Source organism: Rhinoraja longicauda, chromosome 34 (assembly GCF_053455715.1).
Source record: "Rhinoraja longicauda isolate Sanriku21f chromosome 34, sRhiLon1.1, whole genome shotgun sequence".
Lineage (NCBI taxonomy): Eukaryota > Metazoa > Chordata > Chondrichthyes > Rajiformes > Arhynchobatidae > Rhinoraja > Rhinoraja longicauda.
In genome coordinates, this window is record NC_135986.1 from 21516715 (window position 1) to 21538271 (window position 21557).

The 21557-nt window shown below is 52.1% G+C and overlaps 1 protein-coding gene across 2 annotated transcripts in view; it reads right to left on the reverse strand.

Moving 5' to 3' along the window:
• Positions 1 to 21557, reverse strand: part of LOC144609400 (spectrin beta chain, non-erythrocytic 1-like) — a 157244-nt gene that overhangs the window by 20101 nt on the left and 115586 nt on the right. For both annotated transcript variants that reach the window (XM_078427866.1, XM_078427865.1), the window contains exons 21-29: positions 20631 to 20720; positions 19448 to 19726; positions 15971 to 16101; positions 14238 to 14442; positions 10447 to 10821; positions 8886 to 9130; positions 4748 to 4886; positions 2854 to 2938; positions 684 to 880 (exon numbers count right to left, since the gene is read on the reverse strand). In XM_078427866.1, the coding sequence (XP_078283992.1) occupies positions 684 to 880; positions 2854 to 2938; positions 4748 to 4886; positions 8886 to 9130; positions 10447 to 10821; positions 14238 to 14442; positions 15971 to 16101; positions 19448 to 19726; positions 20631 to 20720 (1746 nt within the window). The remainder of the gene's footprint in view (positions 1 to 683; positions 881 to 2853; positions 2939 to 4747; positions 4887 to 8885; positions 9131 to 10446; positions 10822 to 14237; positions 14443 to 15970; positions 16102 to 19447; positions 19727 to 20630; positions 20721 to 21557) is intronic.

A 21557-nucleotide genomic window follows, 5' to 3' on the forward strand; every position in this document is an offset into this window, starting at 1 on the left:
CACCGAGTCCACGTCGACCAGCACGCTAACACTATCCTACACACACTGGGGACCATGCATAACATTACCAATACAATTCATCTACAAACCTGCACGTCTTTGGAGTGTGGAAGGAAACCCGGGGAGCCTGGAGAAAACCCACGCAGGTCACGGGGAGAACGTACAAACTCCGCACAGACAAGCACCCGTAGGCGGGATCGAACCTGGGTCTCTGGCGCTGTGAGGCAGCAACTCTACCGCTGCGCCACCGAGATTAAGGGCGGGATAGTGGCGCGGCGGTAGAGTTGCTGCCTTACAGCGAATGCAGCGCCGGAGACCCGGGTTCCATCCCGACCGCGGGCGCTGTCCGTACGGAGTTTGCACGTTCTCCCCGTGGGTTTTGTCCGAGATCTTCGGTTTCCTCCCACGCTCCAAAGATATGCAGGTTTGTAGGTTGATCGGTTTGGTGAATGTAAAAATTGTCCCTAGTGTGTGTGGGATAGTGTGAGTGCGCGGGGATCGCTGGTCGGCGCGGACCCGGTGGGCCGAAGGGCCTGTTTCCGCGCTGTATCTCCGAACTAAACCATTCGTGTCGAACGCGCTCACAATCGAACGCGCGTCGGGCGTTTCTGGTCAGGGGTGGGTGTGGGGGGGTTTGGGTTCCGATCCGGACCACGAGGGCCGCGGCCGCCGCCGCTGTTTACCGTGGTGAGCTTCTCCAGGGCGGAGAAGCGCTCGTCCCAGGCCGCCGCCGCCTTCTCGAAGCCCTCGTGGCGCTTGATGAGGTTCTCCGCGTCGTCCACGCTGCTGGCCACTTCGGCGGCCCGCACGTACGGCTCCTGGCTCGCCAGCCACGCCTCGGCCACCGCCGCGTCCCGGCCGAACTGCAGCACCTCCATCACTGCGCGGGAGCACGGGGAGAGAGTCGACACGTCAGTGGGGGGATGTTCGACCACGATCAGACCTTATTAGCCAAGGATGTTTCGCAACGCAGGAGGAATTCCGTTCGCCGCGCGGTCTCGTACCGATAAACAGGACGCACAAACACACACCGATCAGCCAGAACGTTACCGCCACCGACAGGCGAAGTGAATAACGTTGATGATCTGGGAAAATAACTGCTGACGTTGGTACAAATCGAAAGTATCACAAAATGCCGGAGTAACTCAGCGGGTCAGGCAGCATCTCGGGAGAGAAGGAATGGGTGACGTTTCGGGTCGAGACCCTTCTTCAGACTGATGTCGGGGGACGACGACAGAGAATGGATATAGCTGAGCACTTCAACTCCCACTCCCAGTCTGACCTTTCTGTCCTGGGCCTCCTCCATTGTCATAGTGAGGCCCAGCGTAAATTGGAGGAACAGCACCTCATATTTCGCTTGGGCAGTTTACACCCCAGCGGTATGAACATTGATGTCTCTAACTTTAGATAGCCCCTCTGTCCCTCTCTTTCCCCTCCCCCTTCCCAGTTCTCTTCCTGTCTCCACCTATATCCTTTCTCTGTCCCGCCCCCCCCCGACGTCAGTCTGAAGAAGGGTCTCGACCCGAAATGTCACCCATTCCTTCTCTCCAAGATGCTGCCTGACCCGCTGAGTTACTCCAGCATTTTGTGATACCATTGGTTATCTTGTTACAATGGCACCTGTCAAGGGGTGGGATATATTAGGCAGCAAGTGAACAGTCAGTTCTTGAAGTTGGCGTGTTCGATGCAGGAGAAATGGGCAGGAGTAAAGACCTGAGCGACTTTGACAAGGGCCAAATTGTTCTGGCCAGACGACTGGGTCAGAGCATCTCTGTAACGGCAAGGCTTGTGGGGTGCTCCCGGTCAGCAGTGGTGAGAATCTACCGACAGAGGTCCGAGGAGGGACAAACCACAAACCGGCGACAGGCAGGGTGTTGGGCGCCCAAGGCTCATCGATGCGCGAGGGCAACGAAGGCTATCCCGTCTGGTCCGAACCGACAGAAGGTCGACTGTGGCACAAGTCACAGAAAATGTTAATGGTGGTCACGGGAGGGAATGTGTCACAATACACAGTGCATCGCACCCTGCTGCGTATGGGGCTGCACACGGAGGACCAGCAGCATGTTAGGCAGGTTGTCATAATGTTTTGGCTGATCGGTGTACATTTTAACACGAACATCCACCACAGTGGCCCCTCCGCGTTCCTCACTGTGATGGAAGGTGAAAAAAAGTTCAATCTCTCCCTCTCGTATGATGGAAGAATGGATCGACTGGGCTTGTATTCACTGGAGTTTAGAAGGATGAGAGGGGATCTTATAGAAACTTATTAAATTCTTAAGGGATTGGACAGGATGCAGTTGGCGATGCAGGAAAATTGTTCCCTGTGTTGAACCAGGGGCCACACAGTTTAAGAATAAGGGGTCGGCCATTTAGAACGGAGATGAGGAAAATCTTTTTCAGTCAGAGAGTTGTGAATCTGTGGAATTCTCTGCCTTAGAGGGCAGTGGAGGCCAATTCTCTGAATGCATTCAAGAGAGAGCTGGATAGAGCTCTTAAGGATAGCGGAGTCAGGGGGTATGGGGAGAAGGCAGGGACGGGGTACTGATTGAGAATGATCAGCCATGATCACATTGAATGGCGGTGCTGGCTCGAAGGGCCGAATGGCCTCCTCCTGCACCTATTGTCTATCTGTGGCTTCCTGCCTCACGTGTAGGTCTGTAGGTTAATTGGTGTAAATCTAAAAAAAAATCGTCCGTCGGGCAGGGCAGTGTTTGTGCGTGCGGGACGATCAACGGTCGATGGGGTCAGGGCCTGTATCAGCTAACACAGGGCACAAGGCAAGGCACGAGGGCTTCCTATTACGACAGGTTTTCAGGGAGAGACGGCCTCGAAACTGGGGTCGGCAATTCTTACCAAGCGTCAACCAGTCTTCCTTGTCCTTCCATTTATCATTGATCTCTTTCCTCCTCTCCTGGAGTTGTGATAACTTATCTGCGATCTAGCGTGGAGGGGAGAAATAGGGGCAGAGAGTCAAACGCAGTCGCACAGGGCCCCAGTGAGACCACGTCTGGAGTATTGTGCGCAGTTTTGGCCTCCTAATTTGAGGAAGGACGTCCTTGCGATCGAGGCAGTGCAGCGTGGGTTCACCAGGTTAATCTCCCTGGGACGGCGGGACTGTCGTACGAGGAAAGACTGGGGCTTGTGTTCACCGGAGTTTAGAAGGATGAGAGGGGGATCTTAGAGAGACGTATAAAATGACGAAAGGACTGGACAAGCTCGATGCAGGAAAAATGTTGGGGGGTGTCTAGAACCAGGGGCCACACACAGTCTAAGAATAAAGGGGAGGCCATTTAAAACTGAGGTGAGAAAAAACTTTTTCACCCAGAGAGTTGTGAATTTGTGGAATTCTCTGCCACAGAGGGCAGTGGAGGCCAATTCACTGGATGAATGTAAAAGAGAGTTAGATAGAGCTCTAGGGGCTAGCAGAATCAGGGGTTATGGGGAGAAGGCAGGCACGGGTTACTGATTGTGAACGATCAGCCGTGATCACAGTGAATGGCGGTGCTGGCTCGAAGGGCCGAATGGCCTCCTCCTGCACCTATTTTCTATGTTTCTATGTTCTGTGTTCAAAACCATAGAAACAGGTTAAGGAAAGGAAAAGTGTGAGTGCACAATACACAGAAATGATCAGTCTATCAGAACTTAAGATGAGGGGAGGAATATATCGGGTAGAGGCGCACAGAGTCTCTTGCCCAGAGTAGGAGAATCGAGGACCAGAGGACACAGGTTCAAGGTGAACGGGGAAAGATTTAATAGGAACCTGAGGGGTAACTTTTTCACACAGAGGGTGGTGGGTGTATGGAACGAGCTGCCGGAGGAGGTAGTTGAGGCTGGGACTATCGCCACGTTAAATAAATATTTGGACGGGTTTGGAGGGATATGGGGCAAACGCGGGCAGGTGGGACGAGTGTAGATGGGGGCACGTTGGACGGTGTGGGCAAGTTGGGCCGAAGGGCCTGTTTCCACGCTGTATCTCTCTATGACTCTACCAGAGGTTTGGAGGGATATGGGCCAAACGCGGGCAGGTGGGACCAGTGTAGATGGGGGGCACGTTGGCAGGTGTGGGCAAGTTGGGCCGAAGGGCCTGTTTCCACGCAGTGTCACTCTATGACTCTACCACAGGTAATGGAGAGATATGGGCCAAACGCGGGCAGGTGGGATGTTGGGAGGTGTGGGCAAGTTGGGCCAAAGGGCCTGTTTCCACGCTGTATCTCTCTATGACTCTACGACAGGTTTGGAGGGATATGGGCCAAACGCGGGCAGATGGGACCAGTGTAGATGGGGGGCACGTTGGCCGGTGTGGGCAAGTTGGGCCTGTTTCCACGCTGTGTTACTCTATGACTCTACCAGAGGTTTGGAGGGATATGGGCCAAACGCGGGCAGGTGGGACCAGTGTAGATGGGGGCACGTTGGCCGGTGTGGGCAAGTTGGGCCTGTTTCCACGCAGTGTCACTCCATGACTCTACGACAGGTTTGGAGGGACATGTGGGCCAAACGCGGGCAGGTGGGACGTGTGTAGATGGGGTGCACGTTGGCCGGTGTGGGCAAGTTGGGCCGAAGGGCCTGTTTCCACGCTGTATCACTCCATGACTCCACCACAGGTTTGGAGGGACATGTGGGGCAAACGCGGGCAGGTGGGACCAGTGTAGATGGGGTGCACGTTGGCCGGTGTGGGCAAGTTGGGCCGTAGTCCCTCAGTGTTTCCACGCGGTGCGACGTTAAACGTACGCGCGCCCGTTTACGCTACCTCATCTGAAGCGTAGTGGTTCTTGGCCAGAAGGGCATTGCCCATCTCAATGCTCGCTGTGAAGCTATCATCCCGGGCGTCTATTTCAGACTTGATCCCTTGATGGTTCTTTATCGTCAGGTCCGCAGAAGAAACGTCCCTGTAAGGAGATGGCGTGGAGATTCAGTGCAGCACACACGCCTGAGGTCGAACAAGGGTCTCGACCCCCCGAAACCTCTCGCTCCCACCCGCCAAACACCTAGCAATGTGTATGAAGGAACTGCAGATGCTGGTTTAAAACAAAGATAGACACAAAATGCTGGAGTAACTCAGCGGGTCAGGCAGCTTCTGTGGAGACAATAGACAATAGGTGCAGGAGGAGGCCATTCGGCCCTTCGAGCCCGCACCGCCATTCAATGTGATAATAGACAATAGGTGCAGGAGGAGGCCATTCGGCCCTTCGAGCCAGCACCGCCATTCAATGTGATCATGGCTGATCATTCTCAATCAGTACCCCGTTCCTGCTTTCTCCCCATACCCCCTGACTCCGCTATCCTTAAGAGCTCTATCTAGCTCTCTCTTGAATGCATTCAGAGAATTGGCCTCCACTGCCTTCTGATGCAGAAAATTCCACAGATTTACAACTCTCTGACTGAAAAGGTTTTTCCTCATCTCCGTTCTAAATGGCCAACCCCTTATTCTTAAACTGTGGCCCCTGGTTCTGGACTCCTCCAACATTGGGAACATGTTTCCTGCCTCTAACGTGTTCAATCCCTTAATAATCTTATATGTTTCAATAAGGTCCCCTCTCATCCGTCTAAATTCCAGTGTATGCAAGCCTAGTCGCTCCAGTCTTTCAACGTACGACAGTCCCGCCATTCCGGGAATTAACCTGGTGAACCTACGCTGCACGCCCTCAATTGCAAGGATGTCGTTCCTAAAATTTGGAGACCAAAACTGCACACAGTAGACAATAGACAATAGGTGCAGGAGTAGGCCATTCAGCCCTTCGAGCCAGGTGCGGTCTCACTAGGGCCCTGTACAACTGCAGAAGGACCTCTTTGCTCCTATATTCAACTCCTCTTGTTATGAAAGAACAATGCCTACCAATGCCAAAGGTAGACACAAAATGCTGGAGTAACTCAGCGGGTCAGGCAGCATCTCAGGAGAGAAGGAATGGGTGACGTTTCGGGTCGAGACCCTTCTTCAGTGATATCAGGGGAGGGGGCGGGACAGAGATAGGATGAAGAAGGGCCTCGACACGAAACGTCGCCCATTCCTTCTCTCCAGAGATGCTGCCTGTCTCTGCCTGTGGCTGATCGCTGCCTCCCATTCCCATTCTCCTGCCTTCTCCCAGTAACCCTTGACTTGTACAGACGTGTATACACTGTAAACAGCTCGATTGTAATCGTGCATTATCTTTCACGCTACGAAAGCTTTTCACTGTACCTCGGTACACGTGACAATAAACTAAACTCAAGGGAAGGAGGGCTCTTTGTGGGAAAACCGCCTGGGTCTTCTCCGAGATCTTTGGTTTCCTCCCACACTCCAAAGACGTGCAGGTATGTAAGTTGAAGGTAGACACAAAATGCTGGAGTAACTCAGCAGGTCAGGCAGCATCTCGGGAGAGAAGGAATGGGTGACGTTTCAGGTCGAGACCCTTCTTCAGACAGGTTTTGTAGGTTAATTGGCTTAGTAAATTTAGTTTTGTTTGGTTTAGAGATACAGCGTGGAAACAGGCCCTTCGGCCCACCGAGTCCGCTCCGACCAGCGATCCCCGCACACCAACACTGTCCTACACACACTAGGGACAATTTACGTTTTCACCGAGCCAATTCACCTACAAACCTGCACGCCTTTGGAGTGTGGGAGGAAACCGAAGATCTCGGAGAAAACCCACGCAGGTCACGGGGAGAATGTACAAACTCCGTACAGACGGCACCCGTAGTCGGGATCGAACCCGGGTCTCCGGCGCTGCAACTCTACTCTACCGCTGCGCCACCGTGCCGCCCGGACTTTAAGAAGCATGCAGGTTCAGCAGGCAGTGAAGCCAGATAGAGCTCTTAAGGATCGCGGAGTCAGAGGGTATGGGGAGAGGGCAGGAACGGGGTACTGATTGTGGATGATCAGCCATGATCACATTGAATGGCGGTGCTGGCTCGAAGGGCCGAATGGCCTCCTCCTGCACCTATTGTCTATTGTCTATCTCACCCTAAACATTATATCCTGTATACTCTATAGATGGCTTGATTGTCATCATGTATAGTCATTTAGCTGACTGGATGGTGGTAATTGGTTTATCTGCTGTGTTTTACATTTTTTTTTTTTTTTTTTTAATATTTTTATTAAAAGTACGGTAAATTACAATAATACAACAGATATATCTTAATACATTTTTTATACCGCTTCATTTTTTTGAGCTTTAAGAAAAAGATAGAAGTAAAGAAGTAAGGAAAGAAAGTGCGCAAGAGTCGTGAAGTGCAAGAGAGTGTTGGGAAAAGAAAGCCCCTTGGAAAAGAAGTAGAGAAGGAAGTAAAGTAAGAAAGTAGACCCTAGAAAAGAAAGAAAAAAAAAAAAAAAGGGGTAGAAACAATCGCTCTGTTATAACATTAAACTCCGCAGGAAGGGGACTACCAACCAAGTCTGTTTTGTTGTTTTACCTCCTGTTACCAGGTCCTGATACCATTTATTTATTTATTTCTTTGTAAAATTACTATTGCACCTCATGCTTGTAATAGGTCCAAAAACGTAGACCACGTCTTTTGGAATTGGTCTGCTTTACCTGCTAAGAGGAATCTCATCTCTTCCAAATGTAGTGTTTCAAACATATTTGATATCCACATTTTTATTGTTGGTGTGGGCGCATTTTTCCAGAATTTCAGTATGAGCTTTTTTCCCATTATTAGCCCGTAATTAAATAAATTCTTCTGAAACACGTTTAATTCAGGGTTACCTTCCGATATTCCAAAAATGATCCATTCTGGTTTTGGTACCAGTTTTATTTTGATTAATTTTGAAAAAATATCAAATATTTCATACCATTTTACATTTTACATTTTAACCCCGTCTTAATTAATTTAGTTATACAATCTTGCACTTAAATGTAATATTTACTCATTACAGTTCCACCACTGATTTTCTGGCACTCTTGGTTCCAGAGCTTTGCTGGTTTATCCAGCCGGCCAAGGAAGTCGGCAGTGGGGATACACATAGAAATGGATTTTAAAAACGCGGAAATCTCATCAAAAAAGCGCGTAAAATGGATTTAGAAACTCGGAAATCTTGCAAAAAAAAGTGCGTAAAATGGATTGTAAAAACGCAGAAATCTTGCAAAAAAAAGCGCGTAAAATGGATTTAAAAACGTAGAAATCGCGCAAGAAAGCGCGTAAAATGGATTTAAAAACGCGTAAATCTCACCAAAAAAGCACGTAAAATGGATTTTGAAAACGCGGAAAGCCCGCCAAAAAAGTGCGGAAAATGGATGGTAAAAACGCAAAAATCTCGCAAAAAAAGCGCGTAAAATGGATTAAAAAAATGCGGAAAAACTCGCCAAAAAAGCGCGTAAAATGGATTATAAAAACGCGGAAATCTCATCAAAAAAGCGCGTAAAATGGATTTAGAAACTCGGAAATCTTGCAAAAAAAAAGTGCGTAAAATGGATTTAAAAACGTAGAAATCTTGCAAAAAAAAAGTGCGTAAAATGGATTTTAAAACGCGTAAATCGCGCAAGAAAGCGCGTAAAATGGATTTAAAAACGCGTAAATCTCACCAAAAAAGCACGTGAAATGGATTTTGAAAACGCGGAAAGCCCGCCAAAAAAGTGCGGAAAATGGATTAAAAAAAATGCAAAAAACTCGCCAAAAAAGCGCGTAAAATGGATTTTAAAAATGCAAAAATCTCACCAAAAAACCGCGGAAAATGGATTTCAAAACGCGTAAATCATGCAAAAAAAAGTGTGGAAAATGGATTGTAAAAACGCGGAAATCTCGCCAAAGAAGTGCGGAAAATGGATTTTAAAATGCGGAAATCCGCGGACAATTCACACGCCTGTTGTGCCTGGGTACAGGTGGCAATAATAAATGGAAACCGATGGGGACTAAATTGGCCGCCCGCCCGCCGGCCTGGGCTGGAAGGCTGAGTGAGGCTGAGTGGGGGATACCTGGGCTTCTCCTGGGCGTCCATCTGTCGGTTCACGTCATTCATCCACAGCAGGAGGCCTCGGACCAGGTTGAAGAAGCGGAATTTCTCCACCGTGTCGGACAGCAGCTGCTTGCGGCCCCCGCTGGAGCTGAGCAGGGCGTTCCAGGCCTCCACCACGTTGTCCTCGTGCCGCTGGATGTCCTCCGCCTTCTCGCCGGCGTAGGCCGAGCGCAGGTGAGCCGCGTCGTCCTGCACCTGCCTCACCTGCGTGACCGGACGGAAAAGAAAGCCTTCAGCGGCCAGAACGAAGTCCTCAGCTACCATCCACCTCGTTGGGGACCCTCGGACTCCCCTCGCCCGCACGCCCATTAATTAATTAATCAATTAATCGATCAATCAATCAATCAATTAATGAATTAATTGATTCATTCATTCGTTCATTTATTCATTCACTCTCATTCATTCTTCATTCATTCACTCGTTCGTCTGTCCGTCCATTCATTCATTCGTTCATTTATTCATTCCTTCGCTCGCTCGTTCATTCATTCATTTGTTCATTTGTTCGTTCATTCGCTCGCTCGCTCGATCATTCGTTCGTTCATCCATTTATTCATTCACTCACTCACTCATTCATTCATTCATTCATTTGTTCGTCCGTCCATTCATACATTCGTTTATTTGTTCATTTGTTCATTCGTTTACTCGATCGTTCGTTCGTTCGTTCCTTCCTTCATTCATTCATTCATTCATTCACTCATTCATCCATTTATTCACTCATTCATTCATTCCTCCATTCCTTCCTTCCTTCATTTATTCGTTCGTTCGTCCGTCTGTTCGTTCATTCATTTGTTCATTTATTCGCTTGTTCATCCATCCATTTATTTATTTATTCCTCCCTCCCTCCCTCCCTCCCTCCCTCCCTCCCTCCCTCCCACCCTCCCTCCCACCCTCCCTCCCTCCCTCCCTCCCTCCCTCCCTCCCTCCCTCCCTCCCTCCGACCCTCCCTCCCTCCCTCCCTCCCTCCCTCCCTCCCTCCCTCCCTCCGACCCTCCCTCCCTCCCTCCCTCCCTCCCTCCCTCCCTCCGACCCTCCCTCCCTCCCTCCCTCCCTCCCTCCCTCCCTCCCTCCCCTCCCTCCCTCCCTCCCTCCCCTGAGGTGCATGCCCTGCTGGTACCTGTGTGCTGAGCGCCTGGATGTCATGCTCGTAGGTAGTGTGCATGCGGTGCATCCTCCTTCCCTCCCTCCCTCCCTCCCTCCCCTGAGGTGCATGCCCTGCTGGTACCTGTGTGCTGAGCGCCTGGATGTCATGCTCGTAGGTAGTGTGCATGCGGTGCATCCCCCTTCCCTCCCTCCCTCCCTCCCTCCCTCCCTCCCTCCCTCCCTCCCTCCCTCCCTCCCTCCCTCCCTTCCCTCCCTCCCTCCTTCCTTCCCTCCCTCCCTCCCTCCCCTGAGGTGCATGCCCTGCTGGTACCTGTGTGCTGAGCGCCTGGATGTCATGCTCGTAGGTAGTGTGCATGCGGTGCATCCTCCTTCCCTCCCTCCCTCCCTCCCTCCCCTGAGGTGCATGCCCCTGCCGGTACCTGTGTGCTGAGCGCCTGGATGTCATGCTCGTAGGTAGTGTGCATGCGATGCATCCTCTCCACGGTGTTGAGGTCCCGGCCCATCTCCTCGGGCAGCTGCTTCTCCTTGTCGCGGACGCGGTCCAGCGTGTCGCGGGCGTGGTGGTAGAAGCTGTGCAGCTCGTAGGAGGCGGCCAGCATCTGCGTGCGGGTGTCGATCAGCTCCAGCAGGTCGGCCCACGCCTCGTTCAGGCCGTCCTTCCACTCTGCGATGGTGGAGTTCTCCGGGTGGCCCAGGTCGATCTGATCGTCGGCCAGCCGGTTGACCGAGTCCATCCGCTCCTGCCCGATGCTGCTGGTGTCGCGGGCAAACTCCCGGAACTTATCCCGCAGCATCTGCCCCGCCGAGACAAAAAGACAAGACACACATGGGAGCAGGGAGGAAGCCACTGGGCAGATGCAGTGTCATAGAAACATAGAAACATAGAAAATAGGTACAGGAGTAGGCCATTCGGCCCTTCGAGCCTGTACGCACCGCCATTCAATATGATCATGGCTGATCATCCAACTCAGTATCCCGTACCTGCCTTCTCTCCATACCCCCTGATCCCTTTAGCCACAAGGGCCACATCTAACTCCCTCTTAAATATAGCCAATGAACTGGCCTCAACTACTCTCTGTGGCAGAGAATTCCACAGATTCACCACTCTCTGTGTGAAAAAAAAACGTTTTCATCTCGGTCCTAAAAGACTTCCCCCTTATCCTTAAACTGTGACCCCTTGTTCTGGACTTCCCCAACATCGGGAACAATCTTCCTGCATCTAGCCTGTCCAACCCCTTAAGAATTTTGAAAGTTTCTATAAGATCCCCCCCTCAATCTTCTAAATTCCAGCGAGTACAAGCCGAGTCTATCCAGTCTTTCTTCATATGAAAGTCCTGCCATCCCAGGAATCAATCTGGTGAACCTTCTCTGTACTCCCTCTATGGCAAGAATGTCTTTCCTCAGATTAGGAGACCAAAACTGTACGCAATACTCCAGGTGTGGTCTCACCAATGCCCTGTACAACTGCAGCAGAACCTCGCTGCTCCTATACTCAAATCCCCTCGCTATGAATGCATCATGTAGATCACAACCCCATACCTTCTGAGATCAGTATAATTTGCATCACCTTAGCCAGTGTTGAAAGACTGGAGCGACTGGGCTTGTATACACTGGAATTTAGAAGGATGAGAGGGGATCTTATCGAAACGTATAAGATTATTAAGGGGTTGGACACGTTAGAGGCAGGAAACATGTTCCCAATGTTGGGGGGCGTCCAGAACAAGGGGCCACAGTTTAAAAATAAGGGGTAGGCCATTTAGAACGGAGATGAGGAAAAACTTTTTCAGTCAGAGAGTTGTGAATCTGTGGAATTCTCTGCCTCAGAAGGCAGTGGAGGCAATTCTCTGGATGCATTCAAGAGAGAGCTGGATAGAGCTCTTAAGGATAGCGGAGTCAGGGGGTATGGGGAGAAGGCAGGAACGGGGTACTGATTGCGAATGATCAGCCATGAACACATTGAATGGCGGTGCGTACAGGCTCGAAGGGCCGAATGCCTCCTCCTGCACCTATTGTTTATTGGGCAGATGCAGTATAATGTAGATAAATGTGAGGGTAGACACAAAATGCTGGAGTAACTCAGCGGGTCAGACAGCATCTCTGGAGAGAAGGAATTGGTGACGTTTCGGGTCGAGACCCTTCTTCAGACTGAATTTGATAAATGTGAGGTTTGGCGGCAAAAACAAGGAGGCAGATTATTATCTCAATGGTGTCAGATTAGGTAAAGGGGAAGTGCAACAAGACCTGTGTGTCCTTGTACACCAGTCACTGAAAGTAAGCTTGCAGATACAGCAGGCAGTGAAGAAAGCTAATGGCATGTTGGCCTTCATAACGAGAGGATTTGAGCTTAGGAGTAAAGAGATATTTCTGCAGTTGTACAGGGCCCTGGTGAGACCACACCTGGAGTATTGTGTGCAGTTTTGGTCTCCTAATTTGAGGAAGGATGTCCTTGCTATTGAGGCAGTGCAGCGTAGGTTCATCAGGTTAATCCCTGGGATGGCGGGACTGTCATATGAGGAAAGATTGGAAAGACTGGGCTTGTATTCAATGGCATTTAGAAGGATGAGAGGGGATCTTATAGAGACGTACAAAATTATAAAGGACTGGACAAGCTAGATTCCGGAATAATGCTCCCAATGTTGGGGGGAGTCCAGAACCAGGGGCCACACAGTCTTAGAATAAAGGGGAGGCCATTTAAAACTGAGGTGAGAAAAAACTTTCACCCAGAGTTGTGAATCTGTGGAATTCTCTGCCACATAAGGCAGTGGAGGCCAATTCACTGGACGAATTTAAAAGAGAGTTAGATAGAGCTCCAGGGGCAGCGAAATCAAGGGATATGGGGAGAAGGCAGGCACGGGTTACTGATGTGGATGATCAGCCATGACCACAATGAAACCCGTGCCTGCCTTCTCTCCACATCCCTTGATTCCGCTAGCCCCTTGAGCTCCATCTAACTCTCTCTTAAAGTCATCCAGTGAATCGGCCTCCAGTGGCAGAGAATTCCACAGTTTCACAACTCTCTGGGTGAAAAAGTGTTTTCTCCGTTTACCTCAGTTTTAAATGGCCTCCCCTTTATTCTTAGACTGTGTGTGTGGCCCCTGGTTCTGGACTCGCCCAACATTGGGAACAGCGTAGGTTTAGACAATATACAATAGATGCAGGAGGAGGCCATTCGGCCCTTCGAGCCAGCAACCGCCATTCAATGTGATCGTGGCTGATCATATCATATCATATCATATATATACAGCCGGAAACAGGCCTTTTCGGCCTGCAAGTCCGTGCCGCCCAGTGATCCCCGTACATTAACACTATCCTACACCCACTAGGGACAATTTTTACATTTACCCAGCCAATTAACCTACATACCTGTACGTCTTTGGATCATTCTCAATCAGTACCCCGTTCCTGCCTTCTCCCCATACCCCCTGACTCCGATATCCTTAAGAGCTCTATCTAGGTTTACTAGGTTAATTCCCGGAATGGCGGGACTGTCGTATGTTGAAAGACTGGAACGACTAGGCTTATATACACTGGAATTTAGAAGGATGAGAGGGGATCTTATTGAAACATATAAGATTGTTAAGGGGTTGGACACGTTAGAGACAGGAAACATGTTCCCAATGTTGGGGGAGTCCAGAACCAGGGGCCACAGTTTAAGAATAAGGGGTAGGCCATTTAGAACGGAGACGAGGAAACACTTTTTCAGTCAGAAAGTTGTCAATATGTGGAATTCTCTGCCTCAGAAGGCAGTGGAGGCCAATTCTCTGGATGCATTCAAGAGAGAGCTGGATAGAGCTCTTAAGGATAGCGGAGTCAGGGGGAGAAAGCAGGAACGGGGTTACTGATTGAGAATGATCAGCCATGATCACATTGAATGGCGGTGCTGGCTCCAAGGGACGAATGGCCTCCTCCTGCACCTATTGTCTATTGACTATTGTCTATTGGGCGGATGCAGTATAATGTAGATAAATGTGAGGGTAGACACAAAATGCTGGAGTAACTTAGTGGGACCGGCAGCATCTCTGGAGAGAAGGAATGGGTGACGTTTCGGGTCGAGACCCTTCTTCAGACTGAATTTGACAAATGACAATATTGTCTATTTTTCCTGCATCTAGTTGGTCCAGTCCTTTTATTACAATTTTATAGGTTCCTCTAAGAGACGTCCCTCGTCCTTCTGAACTCCAGCGAGGAGGTGAAAAGGCGGCCTACTCACGGTGACGTGCTCGTAATCCTGCCCCAGCTCGTGGGACCCCGCCACTATCTCCCGCTCGGCGATCCACAGCTCCAGGTCGTCCACTTCCCGCTTGAGCTGGCAGAGCCGCAGGCGTTCCTGCAGCTTCTCCCGCCTCTCCTCGGCCAGGTCTTTCAGCCCCGCGTACAACTTGTCCACCTGTGACTGCCTCAGGGTTATCCGGTCACTGCATGGGGCGGTAAATCACGCGTTGGGAGTCTCAACGTAGGCTTTGGTTTAAACCGGCATCTGCAGTTCCTTCGCACACGTATCTATCTGTGCACTAGGCCAAGAGGACCCGTTGGGCCCAAACCTCTCCGGCATTGGTGCAGCACCCTCTCCCCTCCCACTCCTCCCTCCTTCCCCCTCCCCTACCCCCCCTCCTCCCCTCTCCCTTCCTCCCCCCACTCCACCCCACTAAACCCCCCTTAACCTCCCCGCTTGCCTCCCCTTCCACTCCTCTCTCCCCCTCCCCACTCCTCCCTCCTTCCCCCTCCCCTACCCCCCTCCTCCCCTCCCCCTCTCCCCTCTCCCTTCCTCCCCCCACTCCACCCCACTAAACCCCCCTTATCCTTCCCGCTTGCCTCCCCTTCCACTCCTCTCCCCCCCTCCCCCTCCTCTACCCCCTCCCTCCTTTCCCCTCCCCCCCCCTTATCCCCCCCCTCCCCTCCCACTCCTCCCTCCCTCCCTCCCCTCCCCCTCCCCCCTGAACCCCCCCTCCACACTCCTCCCTCCCTCCTCCCCCTCCCTCCTTTCCCTCCCCCCCCCCTTATCCCCCCCCCTCGCCTCCCCTCCCACTCCTCCCCCTCCCCTCCCCCTCCCCTTCACCTCCCCTCCCACTCCTCCCTCCCTCCCACTCCTCCCTCCCTCCTCCCCTCCCCCTCCCCCTTGCACCCCCCCTCCACACTCCTCCCCCTCCCCTCCCCCTCCCCTTCACCTCCATCCCCCCTTATCCTCCCCCCCCCACTCCTCCCTCCCTAGGAGATAGATTTAAACTTTAAAATGCGAATAACTTAAAAAATATAACACCGATTTCAATGAAACTTCTTCTATTAGCACCAAAGGGACGACGGTGAGTAAGGTGGGCCTGAAATTGTCACGCTATCGTGTACCGATTTGGCTGCAGTTGAGGAACAAACAAACGAGAGTTTTTGGTATGTCGATATCTATGTATGAATATTGATTTCTCCAACTTCAAGCAGCCCCTCTCTTTTAGTTTAGTTTAGAATAGAGATACAGCGTGGAAACAGGCCCTTTCGGCCCACCGGGTCCACGCCGACCAGCGATCCCCGCACACTAACACTATCCTACACACACAATGTGGAAGCTAACTTGGGGGGGGAACCATTTTGTGGCCACTTTGGAGGACATTTTGTGCTGGTAAGTTCGAAAACCTTAGCAGCCTGTGAGAAAGTTCTGTACAAAAGCTTGTTTGGGACAATTTTTGTTACATTTACCAAGCCAATTAACCTACCAAAGCTGCACGTCTTTGGAGCGTGGGAGGAATCCGAAGATCTCGGAGAAAACCCGCGCAGGTCACGGGGGAGAACGTACAAACTCCGTACGGACAGCGCCCGCGGTCAGGATGGAACCCGGGTCTCCGGCGTTGCATTCGCTGCGACTACCGCCGCGCCACCGTGGCCGCCCTACATGATGGGCCGAATGGCCTAATTCTGCTCCGATCACTGGTAAACTGAAGAACTGTTGGCACTCACCTCTCAGGATGGCTGTTGGTTATCAGGTTTCGGCTCAGGTTGGACAGCTGGTGGATCGTTTGGGCGTAGTCCTCCAGCGACTGCTCCACCACCTGGTGCTTCTTCACCATTGCCAGGGCACTCTGTTCGTCCTTTTAACACAAGACAATGCCCGTTAAACAGCAGTTAAACGTCAATAAAACACACCGCAAACCGAGCACAACACAGCCAGCCACCAGGGGGTGCCACCTATCTCACTCCCAAATGTCGGGGCAAGGTGACGTCTTCGTCGCCGCCCCGCGCCCCACACCTCGCACAGCCAGCGGCCACGTGCTCCCGTTCCACCAACGGCGGCTGCCCGGGCCGGGAGGCGGGTTGCTAAGCAACCTCCGTTGGGCGGCTCCCGGGCCACCGGGCCTACAGTGTCCGGGCCTACAGCGTCCGGACCCACAGTGTCCAGGCCTACAGCGTCTGGGCCTACAGCGCCCCCTGGGCCTAATACGGGTCAAGGGCGAGGGATAGTATAACATAAATACCAATAATATACTGGTACGGGCCACACGGTGGCGCAGCGGCAGAGTTGCTGCCTCACAGCGCCAGAGGCCCGGGATCGATCCTGACTACGGGTGCTGCCTGTACGGAGTTTGTACGTTCCGATATCCGTGCTACAGCTCAAAACTAAACCGAAACATCTTTCCTGTAACGCGGCGCCTGGAACTGAACACACGACTCGAAACGCCGCCAAAAATGCCTTTGTTTACATTTGATTGCGTTTGGTTCTCTGGCCAACCTGAGGAGCATCTTCAGCAACAGACTGGTCCCACCGAGATGCAGCACAGAACGCCCACAGGAGATCCTTCTTCCCCGTGGCTATCAAACCGTACAACTCCTCCCCCTTCTGTAGAAGGGGGAGACTGAGACTGACCCCCTCCTCCCCCCCACCCTCCCCCAAATCTTTGGCGGTCACAGTGGCGCAGCGGCAGAGTTGCTGCCCGGGTTCGATCCCGACTACGGGCGCCGTCTGCACGGAGTTTGTACGTTCTCCCCGTGACCCGCGTGGGTTTTCTCCGAGATCTTCGTTTTCCTCCCACACTCCAAAGACGTGTGGGTTTGTAGGTTAATTGGCTCGGTGTAAGTGTAAATTGTCCCTGGTGTGTGTCGGATGGCATTAGTGTGCGGGGATCGCTGGTCGGCGCGGACTCGGTGGGCCGAAGGGCCTGTTTCCGCGCTGTATCTCTAAACTAAACTAAACTAAACCCCAATCCTTTCCACTTGTCACTTTACTTTCATGCTTCATGTATCTTGTGCTCTGAAGACTGTCGTATCGTATCGTATCATGAATAGTTGCGGCCCAAGCACTGAGCTCTGCGATGTCCTGTCTGCCGATTCCAGGAGGTCACCATTGCCGCATCTCTTCGCATCTCTTCCAGAACATTCTGAAGAGTTTCAAGTAGGGGGCAGCACGGTGGCGCAGCGGTAGAGCCACTGCTTACAGCGCCGGAGACCCGGGTTCGATCCCAACCACGGGTGCTTTTCTGCACGACGTTCGTACGTTCTCCCCGGGACCGTGAGGTTCGTGAGATTGATCCCTGGGACGGCGGGACTGACAACACGAGGAAAGACTAGGCTTGTATTCACTGGAGTTTAGAAGGATGAGAGGGGGATCTTATAGAGACGTATAAAATTATAAAAGGGACTGGACAAGCTAGATGCAGGAAAAACATTCCCAATGTTGGGGGAGTCCAGAACCAGGGGCCACACACAGTCTAAGAATAAAGGGGAGGCCATTTAAAACTGAGGTGAGAAGCAACTTTTTCACCCAGAGAGTTGTGAATTTGTGGGATTCTCCGACGCAGAGGGCAGTGGAGGCCAAATCACTGGATGAGTTTAAAAGAGAGTTAGATAGAGCTTTAGGGGCTAGTGGAATCAAGGGATATGGGGAGAAGGCAGGCACGGGTTACTGATTGTGGATGATCAGCCAGGATCACAATGAATGACGGTGCTGGCTCGAAGGGCCGAATGGCCTCCTCCTGCACCGATTTTCTATGTTTCTATGTTTCTTTGACCTGCGTGGGTTTTCTCCATCTGTTTTATATCTACTAATCAGTTCTCAATCCATGCTTGTACATGCAGTTGTACAGGGCCCTAGTGAGACCGCACCTGGAGTACTGTGTGCAGTTTTGGTCTCCAAATTTGAGGAAGGATATTCTTGCTATTGAGGGCGTGCAGCGTAGGTTCACGAAGTTAATTCCCGGAATGGCGGGACTGTCGTATGTTGAAAGACTGGAGCGACTAGGCTTGAATACACTGGAATTTAGAAGGATGAGAGGGGATCTTATCAAAACGTATAAGATTATTAAGGGGTTGGACACGTGTTCCCAATGTTGGGGGAGTCCAGAACCAGGGGCCACACAGTTTAAGAATAAGGGGTAGGCCATTTAGAACGGAGATGAGGAAAAACTTTTTCAGTCAGAGAGTTGTGAATCTGTGGAATTCTCTGCCTCAGAAGGCAGTGGAGGGCAATTCTCTGAATGCATTCAAGAGAGAGCTGGATAGAGCTCTTAAGGATAGCGGAGTCAGGGGGTATGGGGAGAAGGCAGGAACGGGGACTGATTGAGAATGATGAGCCATGATCATGGTGAATGGCGGTGCTGGCTCGAAGGGCCGAATGGCTTCCTCCTGCACTGATTTTCTATGTTTCTATGACCTGGGTGGGTTTTCTCCATCTGTTTTATATCTACTAATCAATTCGCAAACCGTGCCTGTACATACCCCTACCTAGACAATAGACAATAGACAATAGGTGCAGGAGGAGGCCATTCAGCCCTTCGAGCCAGCACCGCCATTCAATGCGATCATGGCTGATCATTCTCAATCAGTACCCCGTTCCTGCCTTCTCCCCATACCCCCTGACTCCGCTATCCTTAAGAGCTCTATCCAGCTCTCTCTTGAATGCATTCAGAGAATTGGCCTCCACTGCCTTCTGAGGCAGAGAATTCCACAGATTCACAACTGGAAAAGTTTTTCCTCGTCTCAGTTCTAAATGGCCTTACCCCTTATTCTTAAACTGTGTGGCCCCTTGTTCTGGACTCCCCCAACATTGGGAACATGTTTCCTGCCTCTAACGTGTCCAACCCCTTAATAATCTTATACGTTTCGATAAGATTTCGTTCGGTACTTGTACCGAATGACAATAAAGTTCTATACTATAAGGTCCCCTCTCATCCTTCTAAATTCCAGTGTATACAAGCCTAGTCGCTCCAGTCTTTCAACATATGATAGTCCCGCCATTCCCGGGAATGAACCTAGTAAACAAAGTCAAGTCAAGTTTATTTGTCACGTACACATACACGATGTGCAGTGAAATGAAACTGGCCTCCACTGCCTTCTGAGGCAGAGAATTCCACACCTTCACCACTCTCTGACTGAAAACGATCAATGTCCCTCCTGGGATTAATAAAGTTCTGTTGTATCGTATCGCGTCGCATCGTACCGTACCTTGGCCCTCTCTTCCGACATCATGTGCAGTTCCTGCTCCCCCATCCACGCCTCAGCCTCGGCGGCGTCAAAGTAGAACTGCTGGGCCCTCTGGGACTCCTGCAGCCGCTCGCTGCGACGGTCCGTCTCCTCCTGCAGGTCCCGCCACGTCCCCTGGAGGTCCCCCAGGCGCCCGCGCAGCACGTCCGAGTCCACGCGGCCCGCCACGGCCAGCGTCTCCCCGCGCTCCGCGATGTCGTCGATCCGGGGCTGGTGGCCCTGGATCTCCTTCTGCAGGGTCTGAAAGAAAACCAGGCGCAAACGTTAGGCCGTTGTTGTCATTTTATCACCCGCAGGGTTGCCAACTGTCCCTTATTAGCCGGGACATCCCGTATATTGGGCTAAAATTGGTCTGTCCCATACGGGACTGCCCTTGTCCTGCATCAGGCCTGAGGGGGGCGCTGTAGGCCCAGACACTGTAGGTCCGGACACTGCAGGCCCGGACGGACAGTGTAGGCCCGGACACTGTAGGCCCGGACACTGTAGGCCCGGCCCGTGTAGGCCCGGACAGTGTAGGCCCGGACACTGTAGGCCCGGACAGTGTAGGCCCGGACACTGTAGGCCCGTGCACTGTAGGCCCGGACACTGTGGGCCCGGACAGTGTAGGCCCGGACACTGTAGGCCCGGACACTGCAGGTCCGGACAGTGTAGGCCCGGTGGCCGCCTAACGGAGGTTGCGTAGCAACCCGCTTCCAGGGTGTATCACGTTCCCATAGAAACGTAGAATATAGGTGCGGGAGGAGGCCATTCGGCCCTTCGAGCCAGCACCGCCATTCATTGTGATCATGGCTGATCATCCACAATCAGTAACCCGTGCCTGCCTTCTCCCCATACCCCTTGATTCCGCTAGCCCCTAGAGCTCTATCTAACTCTCTCTTAAATTCATCCTGTGAATTGGCCTCCACTGCCCTCTGTGGCAGAGAATTCCACAAATTCACAACTCTCTGGGTGAAAAAGTTTTTCCTCCGTTTACCTCAGTTTTAAATGGCCTCCCCTTTATTCTAAGACTGTGTGTGTGTGGCCCCTGGTTCTGGACTCCCCCAACATTGGGAACATTTTTCCTGCATCCAGCTTGTCCAGTCCTTTTATAGTTTTATACGTCTCTGTAAGATCTCCCTCTCGTCCTTCGAAATTTTCGACTCACCTGGTTTTTTTTAATGAGTAACTGCACGGTTGGCAGGTTGTTCCCGTGGTCTGTGGAGGTTGCCAGCGGCAATCGTTCATTAACCCAGAGCTGGAGAGAGAGAGAGAGAGAGAGAGAGAGAGAGAGAGAGAGGGAGAGAGAGAGAGAAAGAGAGGGATTAGATTAACAGTGTTGATCGTCCATTAGCTTGATAGGATTTAGTTTAGTTTAGAGATACAGCGCGGAAATAGGCCCTTCGGCCCACCGAGTCCGTGCCAACCAGCGATCCCCGCACACTGACACTATTCCACACTCACAAACTTGGGGGCAATTTACAATTTTCACGAGGCACTGTAAGGCTCTACCGCTGTGCCACCCTTATTCTCCTGCCGCCATTCAACGCATTGAGGAGACAGCACCTGGGGGTTGCCAACTATCTCACTCCCAAATAAGGGACAAAAGGTGACGTCACCGGCCCGCGCCCCACGTGACCTCGCCCAGCCAGCGGCCCCGTGCTCCCGCTCCACCAATGGCGGCTGCCCGCGCCGGGAGGCGGGTTGCTATGCAACCTCCGTTAGGCGGCGCCCGGGCCTCCGGGCCTACACTGTCCGGACCTACAGTGTCCGGGCCTACAGTGTCCGGGCCTACAGTGCCCGGGCCTACAGTGTCCGGGCCTACAGTGTCCAGGCCTACACTGTCCGGGCTTACAGTGTCCGGGCCTACAGTGTCCGGGCCTACAGTGTCCGGGCCTACAGTGTCCGGGCCTACAGTGTCCAGGCCTACACTGTCCGGGCTTACAGTGTCCGGGCCAACAGTGTCCGGACCTACAGTGTCCGGGCCTACACTGTCCGGGCCTACAGTGTCCGGACCTACAGTGTCCGGACCTACAGTGTCCGGGCCTCGAGCGTCCGGGCCTACAGTGTCCGGGCCTACAGTGCCCCCCTGGGC